Source organism: Limulus polyphemus, unplaced genomic scaffold (genome assembly GCF_000517525.1).
Source record: "Limulus polyphemus unplaced genomic scaffold, Limulus_polyphemus-2.1.2 Scaffold426, whole genome shotgun sequence".
Taxonomy (NCBI): domain Eukaryota; kingdom Metazoa; phylum Arthropoda; class Merostomata; order Xiphosura; family Limulidae; genus Limulus; species Limulus polyphemus.
Window position 1 is genome coordinate 62175 of NW_013666036.1, and position 11501 is coordinate 73675.

At 30.8% G+C, this 11501-nt stretch overlaps 1 protein-coding gene across 1 annotated transcript in view; it reads left to right on the top strand.

Moving 5' to 3' along the window:
* Nucleotides 1–1506: 1506 nt before the first annotated feature.
* The window catches only part of LOC106458178 (sodium/potassium-transporting ATPase subunit beta-1-interacting protein 1-like), a 27099-nt gene continuing 17104 nt past the window's right edge, over nucleotides 1507–11501 (top strand). Inside the window, exons 1-2 of the mRNA XM_013917648.2 lie at nucleotides 1507–1978; nucleotides 3088–3225. Coding sequence (XP_013773102.1) covers nucleotides 1925–1978; nucleotides 3088–3225 — 192 coding nt within the window. The 5' untranslated portion in view covers nucleotides 1507–1924. The remainder of the gene's footprint in view (nucleotides 1979–3087; nucleotides 3226–11501) is intronic.

Here is an 11501-nt window from a genome sequence, read left to right on the forward strand (position 1 = left end):
CTAAATTGGGGACGGCTAGCGCAGATAGCCCTCGTGTAGCTTTGCGCGAAATTCAAAACAAACAAACAAACTGTCTTAATACTGATAACTAGTAATGTTACATAATATCCACAAATAAGATGTTTGACTTAATATTAATAACTAGTGGTTTAACGTAAGATTCAAAAATATAATTATCCGCAAGCTAAATGAATAATTATTACGCCACATGCTTACTTACCGCTTTTATTCAACTGAGCCTTCTTTCTCTTATATATCTAACCTATATAAAAGTCAGTGTGTGTGTCATGTTACGTCACGCTTGATTTCTCGAAATAGGAGAAGTCACAAAAGCCAAAAATGCATTTATCCAGACAGAATAATTCGATTACTGTCTGCCCATTACAATTCTAGTGATGTTGTGCAAGGGGGCCGTGAGGAAGAAGGTGCCGTGAAATCTTATAAGTGTAGTTTGATTGTAGTTAAAGCACAAACCTACACAAAGGGCTATCTGTGCTCTGCCCACCACGGGTATAGAAACCCGGTTTCTAGCAATGTAAGTCCGCAGACATACCGCTGTGCGACTGGGGGCTATAAGTGTAGTGAGTGTTGGTATAATAAGTCTAAATTAAAGTGGTAGTGTGGGATCACCTAGCCTAGAGCCAATTGCATAAAGTTGATCATGAGATTTAAAATATTGTTACGACAGCGGAAGTCACGCGTACACATATTGTTACGTCTATGGTTGTTTGTTAATTTTCCGTAGAAATTCTTTCCGAGAAACTTTAGCGATACAAGTCCTTTCTTAAATAAAACTAGTTTATTCTTTCTCAACTCAGCTTTGCAATATACTTAATTTCCACGGTCACTTTAACTTAAACACATGCTATAATTCACAAAGATTTACACGCTTTACTTACGGCTTGACTCGATTCTCTGTCTGTCTGCAATTCTATTCTCTGATTAATTAATTTCGCGTTATCTGGCGCACTTATATACAATAATAGAGGGCATGTAGAAAAGACCAGAGTTGCCAAGAACAGACATGATACTTCTAGAATATAATGACGTGTTACTAGCATCACGTGACTTCCGCTGTTGTAACAATATTTTCTATAGTACAAATGAATTTGTTTTTATTGCAGTTTGATTAGGGCTTTCTACTAGCAATCTGTGAGTTATGGAATCGAAACCTGTCGCTGGTCTTGCTCGCATTTGCACCTGTGGGGTCTTGTAATTAATTCCACTGTTTGTTGGTAAAGAGTTGTCGGTGGGTAGTGTTGACTAACTGTCTTCTATCTAATCAAAATTAGGGACGGTTAATGCAGATAGTCATCGAGTAACTTTGCGTGAAAATTCAAGGAAACAAACTATTCTATCGCAGTTTGTCATATATATTTTGCAAGACCTGCAAAAAGGGTCCCGATGGCAAATAAATCAACAAAAAATTAAAAATAATCGTTACTAAATATTTTTGTCTGAGAAACAAAGTATTTTCTAACACGAGAGGTCGTTGTTATCAAAGAAGCGTCTGTTGGAGTTTTAAAAGAATTAAATTAGTAACCCAAATGTCATCGAAAAGCGTTTGTATTATTAATTTTCGCAAGTCAATTTTTCTATATTTGCTGGATAATTACCTATAATGTTTGGCTTTTAATTTTCTTTCGAAATTCGATACTTTCTAAATTTTAGTGCAACGTCAAAACATGTAAAGACTCCAGTTAGTCAGGTTGCGTGCTATTATAGTATTAGTAGTACTACAGACGTAACGTTACCATAGTTGAGTTTAAACATTTTCAGTTTAATTTACTCGGGTTACGTTCCTAGGCCAAAGTCTTAATATTAATAGCGATGATAGCAGTAAAATAATTTTTAGCTGCTGGCTTATTGTGGGCAGTCTGGTTGACATAATTGTTCGGTTCTAACGTCTGTTAACGATGACATTATGGCTTGCTGTACTATCAGAAGCTTTTTTCTAACAATTTGTGGTTTGCAGTTTGTAAGTTCCTTATTTATGTTATAACTATTAGAAACTTCTTAGTTAAAGTAAAATTTTAAAGTAAATTACTTAGCATTTTAGTAATTATAGGTCTATTTTGTGTTCCAAATAATAGTAATAGTGCAGGATGGAAAAATACAGACTTCAGTTTTTACATTTAACGATTGTACAGGTCGAAATCATTGTATGAAATTTAATTTTGTGTTTTTTGTTAAAGATGACCAAAAAATAATAATTGTGCAGACCTAATAAGTATACTGAAGGGTGGAAAATTTCTCCAAAATTAATAATTGAACATGAGAGTATTATTTTATAATGTAGTAAGACTACTACTAGTTAATGTGATGTAGTATTTTACTGTATGAGATTACCTTAGTTAGAAGTTAGACTGAGAATTTAATGTTTTTATATTAATAAGTGTGCACACAATTTAAATTTATAGTTAATCATGGAACATTCCCTAATTATGTTGTTGAATAATACAAAATGAATGCCATACAGAATTACATTAGATATAAAATTCAAATATAAAATAATCATCGTCATCGAATATAAAACAATCATTTGTTTAGTTTTTTATCTGTAGTTTATTTTAAGTTGAACTTGGGATAAATTAATTTAAATGGCAATTTGACCATAGGGCTATGTACATGTGTTCTAGATTCCTAGTTTGGTTTTTTAAGCCTTTTTTTTGCCAAAGTACTTGTTTAGTGAAATTTACTTTTTTCTTATCTCATTATTCAATTATGTAAAACAAGTTATGAAATTGTAATTTATAAAACTTTTCATAATGTTCAGTGTTCATTTTATATGATATTTTGTAGAACCATTTCATATATTGAAAAGATTTATTCATTTGAAATGCTTTTTCAAAGCTGATTTGTAAATGTTATGTAAACATCTATTATTACACTGTATATATAACTGTTTTTGTAAATGTGTACACTAGAGATGATGTAAAAAACAATCAGTGTTGTATAATATGATTTAGGTTTAATAATACTTTTTAAATCAACTTTTTTTCTGCTAAGTCACTAAGGTGTTTAAGTGACATAGATTGACCATTGTTTTATTTAATGCAATTTTTAAAGTTCATAATCTGTTTTAAGGTAACAACAGTGCAGCGTCAGGTGTTTGATTTCTTGGGTTATATGTGGGCACCAATTATTGGCAATTTCTTCCAAATGATTGCCGTAATATTAGGAATATTTGGTGCTTACCAGCTGAAACGTAGCTACATCATTTTGGTAAGTGGATTACTAATAACTGTGCTGTGATTGTTTTTACTAGATGGTAAATTGTTTCTCTAAATATTTTTACAGTAATAAATTAGGTAGCAATAAATGAATCTCAGTAAGTCATTAATTAAAACAAAAGCACTTGGTCATTACATGTGTTTGTAATTATTATAATGTCTTTGGATTTGAAGATCTAGGTGTACAATGAATGAATTACAGCAGTAAATCAGAAGAGGTGCTCAAAATGTAAAAAGAACTGTTTCAGAGGTTTAAAGATGAAATAGATGTGCATCACTTTCAGGAGTGCTATATTTGGATGGATGCAGAAATGAATACTTAAAAGATTCCAAGGCATAAGGGTATATTTCGAGCAAGAGGTGGGCTGTATAAACTTATAGGGTACATTTCAGATTAAGGGTGTATTATATGCTAGAGAAGGACACTAATTATGAAGGCTAGGTTGTAGGATTTTTGGGAAGCTCTAAAGATATTCAATAAAGATAGTTTAAACTAAATTTGCATAGTCATGAGGTAGCTTATGAAATATGGAAAACAAATTGATAGGATAGCTGTGTCAATAAGGAGATTTAGATCATAATAAGTCAAATAATACTTTATATTAATAATCTGTCGGATTTAAAGATGAAGAAAGTAGGTTTCAGAATAAGCTTAGTTAATATACTATATTAGGAGTATCAGAAATAAAGTGGATGGGTTTAGGTTTTTAGCTGAAGTATATATTAGTAAAACTTGGTTAGCTTTGGAGAAAATTGATGATAATATTAAAGTTAGAATATTTAATCACTCAATCAGTATAACTTATTACCCATGACTAGCTTTTGATCATTACTGTTTTTTATTATTCTAGCAATCAATTAATCAAAATTATGGTTACTATTTTTGATTATTCCAATCTATCCAAATAATTGAAATATCATTTTGTTTGATACTAAGCACAAAGCAACATAACAGGGGTGCCTTGTGATTTGAGGGTCTGGAGTTTTATTCCATTTGCCACTAAACTTGCTAAGCTACTAAGGCTATTGACCACTGTTACTGATTTTGAACCAATGATTAGAGGGAAGACAACTGGCTAGCAGCATTCACTGCCAACTCTCTTAAATATAGTGTAAATGTACTTGTTTTTTTTTTTTTTTACCTTTTTTATGTTTCTAATTTATAACTGAATACCTGTATTCTTTAATGTTGTATAAGCAAGCATATATATAGCATATGGGCCAAGGGGAATCCATGCCTTTAAATTTTTTTTCACAATTAATAACTATTACTTAATGTTGTATAATTAGGTTCAGATCTTAGGGTAGTCAAAACTGTTGTCCATTTTTTTCAGAAGTTGATAAAAAAAACAGCTAAGCAGCCTTACTCTGCCATATAGTATCAAAAAGAAGCATTAGATGTCATAAAGCTTTTTTTTTTAGGTTTTATCAAACCAACACAGCTGGATTCTGCTGCAATTCACTTAAGGCATAAGGGAATAACTGATTGAATAACTGATTATTTCTCAGCTAATATAACAATATGAACATCAAATAAACTTTTTCATGGTAAAACTTCATGCTTTTCTAGAACTAATACATGAATGTGTTTAGACTTGAGATTTGCATTAATTAAAGTTAGTATTGTTTAGGATACCTAAAGCTCTTATAACATACACTTGTTACAGAATCAATTTTTCATTGCTTAGAAATTAGTATTCTCATGAAAAAAAATTTTTCGTCTTCTTTATATCTAAGATAATTAAAAATGAAATTGGTTTATCTATATAAATAATTACTTTTTGAATAAATTTGAAAACAGGTATCTGAGTATAAGAACTGCTTGCCTTGATGAAGCTGCAATGGTAAAACATTGGCAGAAATAAAATTTTTCTTTATTTTTATCTGAAGAGTGAAGTTTTTTCTTTCTAACTTTATTGTCAAAACAAACATCCTGTTTATCAATGCTACAATTTTATCTAAATAAGTTTAGAAATAATTAAACTATTTAATTTTGATAAAAAAATCTGTTTTTAACTGCTTTTTTATTTTCATATCAATTACATTACTAGAAATAAATATATCAGCTTTGAAATCACTGTAGTATAATCTAACTGAGCTAATCATTTACAAATTTGATTAATGTTATTTTAACTTTGATTATTTAGGTTACTTTAGGACCATATGGTCAATATCAATACATTTAAAAACTATATTACTTTAGCAGAAGTTTCTAACTTTTAAAAAGTTAACTGATTTCATCATTGTAAAAACAAAATATTACTGTAGTTAGTGTGGAAAAGTTAAATACTGCTATTACTTGTTAGCGCAATAATAATATATTATCTGAACAGACTTTCTAGTTTTTTCTTATTCATTCCCTAATGGTTTATGAACTTTGTAAGATAAAGTTATAACTATCAAACATTTTAATTTATAAATTTAATTGATGTTATTCTGACTTTTATGTTTTACTTTAAATTTAAGCTACTTGAAGACTGTCCAAAAATACTAGGTTTTTACCTTGGCTAAGTATGCATATAATAAATAAATTAGCTATTATTATTAATTTCCCTTAAGGCCCCAACATTGTCATAAACACCCTTATGAAGATGTAAGACAACACTGAATTGTCTGAAAATTGTACACTGTATTGTTGAAGCAAATGACATGTTTTTTTCTTCTTTTCATATTTGTTGGCTACTTGATAAAAAGTTTTGAGATATGAACTTTGAAATCACTTTTATATGTTAATTTTAACTATATTTCAACAATTTTTAACTTTCAACATTTAAATTTCAACATTTTGTCATTTTCTGACATTTAGTGTGATTCATGACGGAAAACAAAAGTTTGTATCTTTATTTGTTCACAGCTGCAAATATTTGACCTATAATCAAAACAACATACTTTATTGTTTTGTCTTTTTCTGCCTATCCCAAAAAATGCCTATGTTTTCAAAGAACCTATCACCTCTTGAGAATAATTATCCATTTCTTGATTTTCAAGCATTTCACATAGTTTTTGTACAGACCTTGGTTAAAACTTTGCTGCTATGGTGCCACATTAAGTGGTTTATTCATTTACTAATAACACACAGCTTTGAAAACTACTATAAAGAAGTTTAAATATGATTGAATATAGCAAGAATTATAATATAATGTCATAGTAGAGTAAATATATAAGTTTAAAGGTTTTTTTTGTTTCTGTAAATGTTACTTTTATTTGTGAATTGTGAGAGTATTTGTGTTAAATTATATCTATTTGAAAGCTATAGAAATTGTCTTCAGTGAGAAGACATGAGATAACTTGAGTTTGGAGATAAGTTGAATGGGCAACAAAGAAAACTTTGTCACAAGTTTTAACTCGCAAACAAACGTACGGTGTTTGGAAGAGGTTTTATCATCACTGGGTTCAAGTTAACCTAGACACAGGAATATATATATATATATAGTATAGAAAACAAAAAAGTCACATGATTTGAGAATGCTTAAGCCTTAACAAAGGTATCTTGTAGATGTTTTGTTCTTTCTTTAAAATTACTGGGTTTTTACTTTTAAATGGATATACTATGCCATTGATGGGATTTGGGAACAAAAGGGAGAGGACAAAAAAAGTGACTTAATTATTGTGACTGTTGTATACTATATCTGACAACAAAAAAAGTGGTGTACAACTGCTCCTTGTACCCTGTAATCCTGCCTATGTACTATGGTTTTATTTAGTTGCAATGTTTGTAAACATGAGTTGTTGTTTTTTCAACATTTACCAAATAAAATATAATTGTTATCAAGTCAGATAAGTTTAGTGAGTATTGTGAGTGACTGCTAAATATTTTGATAACCCAAGTCTTTATTGGATATTATTTTTGTGCTTATCCTATTCAAGTAGTGTACATAAATAAATTGGTTACTTAATTATTTATAACTGCAATTGTGGTGTTTGTAAACATAAGTTTTTTATTATCTTCACCAGCTAAAAGTATCATGAAATCGGATAAATTTAGTGATTAATGTAAGCTACTACTAAATATTCTGGTAATGCAAATCTTTATTGAATATTATTTTTATGTTTATTCTATTTAATTAATTATGTAGCTAGTTAGCCAACTTATTTATTTCTAATTGCAATCATAGAATATTTTAAATAATAACATTATTACCCTTATCAGTGATAGTTAAACATGTTATTATTATTTAACTAGCGTTTAGCCCATAAAAAATGATGGGACAAGTACTACCACCCCCACCCTATAGTATACCCTAACCTCACATTTCAGAGCTAACTGGAATAAATATATTTTGCGAAATCAGTGTTGACCAACAAAGAGGCAGAAAAGTACGGTTGAGGAAGCCAAACGTTGGTATATTCCTTTGTGAGCCAATCAAAATTAAGATCATTCATGAAATGAATATGTGGTGTATTCATAAAATAATTATTGGTAAAAATCAGTTAAATTAACTTCTAATATATATAGAAAAGCCAGTGCATTTTGGTAACACTACATTCCAACAATGGCTTTTATGTTTTTGCTTAGCAAAAAAAAGTATAACCTATTGTTGTTAGTCTGTGTACTAAAAGTATAAAATGAAATTATTGATTAAAGAGGTTTGTTTTTATTTAAAGCATTAGTGATATAACAGAAAATAGCTTAATTCAGAAACAATTTAAGCTTAAAATTGAATTGATATTTTTCACTTTCATGATAAATTTTGTGCACTTATCTGTAGGGCTAGGTGATCCCACACTTTGTCTTTACTTTCTAAGGTTTCATGCTTCCCCCCTCATGGCCCCATTGCATTCCTGTCACTAAAATCATAACAGGCAGACAGTAATTGAACTATTTTATGTGTATAAATGCATTTTGGTTTTTATGACTTCTCCTGTTTCGAAAAACAAGCGTGATGTGACACACACTGGTTTTTATAGAGGATAGATAATCAGTTTGTTTGATTTACGGAATATCGGTGGAATATTACTGCATATGTTAAAAACAAAATAGTGGTGAGTGCATGGTGAGAGGAAATGTTTTGCAAAAGATGTGCAAATGGTGACCTTTGAAAACTTTGTACCCCCATCACTAAAATCATAATGGGCAGACAGTAATTAACTATTCCACGTTGATAAATGCATTTTGGTTTTATGACTTCTCCTGTTTCGAAAAACAAGCGTGATGTGACACACACTGGTTTTTATACAGGACAGATAATCAGTTTGTTTGATTTACAGAATATCAGTGGGATATTACTGCATATGATAAAAACAAAATATTGGTGAGTGCATGGTGAGAGGAAATATGTTTTTCAAAATATGTGCAAATGGTGACCTTAAAATCAACAAAATATGAATGAAAATAAGAGGAGTAAAACAATGTTGAAATAATGCAGTAGTATAAAAAGTTATGAAGTTAGCACACCATTTTTTTTGTTTGAATGAGAATGAGTGTGTATGTGTGTGTTGGGGTGTACTAATTAATTAATAAGCCTATCAGTTAATCAATTAGCATATACCACTAATCACCCAGTTATTTAATAGTGATCTATTTTTAAAGTGGGGTGGCTGTTTATATAATAAAGGAACTACAGCCTATTGAGGCTGTAGATAAAACTGTAGTCAAGTCATTGAATTTATATGGATTACAGTTGGGGATTTCAGGGACAAAAAGTGTTTAATCAGCAATTGTTATAGGTTACCTGATCATTCAGATAAGGTTGATGAGAAATTGTATAATAAAATCAGGGTTGTTAATAATAAAACTATTGATGCAGTAATTATGAGAATTTTAAATTTTAGACACATTATTTGGGACTGTACAATATTAAGTACTAAGGGTTATAGATTCTTTAATGCATTCAAGATGGTTTTCTACACCATTCGGTCAGAGAGCCAACCATAGGGGATGCCATTTTAAATTTATTGTTAACTACTAATGAGGGTTTGGTTGTAAGACTGTAATGGGGTAAAATTTGGGGAAGAGTAACCAATGCTTGATTAATTTTGGTGTTTTGCTACATTCAAATTATTAGGAAACCTTCCCATGAAATCACTGCATCCACCAGATCTGAATTTTAATTATAATTCATATTATGATATTCCACATACATTACCTTGCACTTATTATAATTAAAGCCATCTGCCATAAAGCAACAACAGCCAGCAACACCCAAAACTTTAATAATATCAAGAAATTTAAGTAATATATTGATGATTCCTTTATTTGTGTCACTGCTGTAAATCAAAAAGGTAAAAGGTTCTAACAGTGAACCCTGAGGTATCCCATTTGTGGCATTAATCCAGTTTGTATGAACTCTGTTTATAACAACCTATGCTTTCTTTCATCCAAATACTATTCTGTCCAATGAGCCCACTTATCCCCCACATCTGCAGAATTGTTTTTTTAACAACCTTTTATATGGCACCATGTAAAATGGTTTCTGAAAATTCAGGCACACCAAATTCACATGCTTATCCTCACCTACATAAGCATTAACCTTTTCAAAGAATCTTAAAAGATTAATAAGGCAAGATTTTCCCCAAGTGAAACCATTTTGACTATCCAACAAGATTTTAAACTTTGTAAAAACTTCAAAAAATTTTCTCACCACTGACTTGAGAGTAAAAAGGCCTATAATCCATTACTGGAGTAATTTTTATTACCTCCCTAAAATTAAAAATGGAATCTTAATTACTAATTTTCTGAAAGCCAAATTTGATGCCATGGAACAATATTTATTATTAGTGGGTTGGGATGATGAGTTAAGTGGTGATGTGGGACAGGTTTGGAAACTTTCAAAAATAAGTTGTTTTTAATATAAGATAGCTGTGTTTCTAAAAATGATAAAAGATAAGAAAGATCAAACGGGCTTAATAAAATGTAGAGAAGAAAATCAGGGATAAACACCATAAGTTTAAATAGCTTAAATTGAAAGATATGAAATGTAAAGATCTGGTTTAAAAAAACATTTAGGAAATCAAAAATGACTTATGAGAAACAGCAATTTTATAATGTTAAAACTTGCAACAAGTTTTTTTTTATTTAAATATGTTAATATAGGATTTGGGCCCTTAAAGAATGCAAATGATGCAGTTTTTATTGAAAACTATGAGATGGCTGAGTTTTAATGTTTCCTTGTCTTCTATTTTCACAAAAGAAAATAGCAATATTCCAGACCCTGAGCATTATATGGAAAATATTGAAGTTGACCTGAATCGTGTAGATTTTAATCCCTTGGTTTAATCACAAAGATTAAGACATTAAAAACAGGTAAAGCTTTAGGAACAGTGTTTTTTTCCCTAAGTTTTAAAGGAGGTCAGAGATGAAATGCCAGCTTCTCTCTCGTTATTGGTAGGTCAGAATTGAAGAATGATAGTGTATTTCTATTTATAAAAGAGTTTCTAATAGTTGCCCTGGAAATTATTGGCCAGTTAGTCTTACTTGTGACTTCTGTTGTGGAATAAAATTCAATAGAGACTGATAAGAAAAACTTTACAAAATTGTTTAGAGAAATATGATATTAATAAGGCCAACATGAATTAACGAAAGGGAAATCTTGCCTTACTAATCTGATGATTTTTTTCAAAGATGTTGCTTATTATCTGGATGATGGAAATGATATGGATTTGGTTTACTTACGGCTTGACTCAATTATCTGTCCATATCTTCAACCTCTGTCTGCTATTCCAGTTCCGATTAAATTGTCTCACTTTATCTGTTGCGCTTATATACAGGAATAGAGGACGTCTAGCAAATACTGGATTATTCGTGATGTTCCCCGATCCTTCTAGAAACTCATCACGTGTTACCAGTGTCAATGTGAATATGACTGAAAAATTTCATTTTTTCTGAAAAGGTGGTGTCTATTTACTTGTGACCACGCTGGGAATTGATATATTTATAATTTAATTAATATCTAGTAGATCTTCCTTTCGCTTCGTGGAGTTCGTTGATCCTTTGGGGCATCGTAAGAATCATCTCGTCAATTTTAGATTGTGGGATTTTCGCCCACTCTTCCTTCAAAACGTGGAGTAGATCGCTCCTCGAAGTTGGTTTTTTTTGGTTGTTTCTTGACTTGCCGGTTGTGTATGGCCCAGAGGTTTACGATGGGGGGGGTTCATGTCAGAAGATTGGCTCGGCCAGGGCAACTTCTGGATACCATTTTCTTCCTGCCACTTTTGGGTGTTTCTAGCAGTGTGATACGGTGCTCCATCTTCCTGGAACAACGTTGTGTTCTTATCCACGAAACCCAAGGAAGTGGCGAGAGTTATTCCTCCAATATTTTGATGTATTTC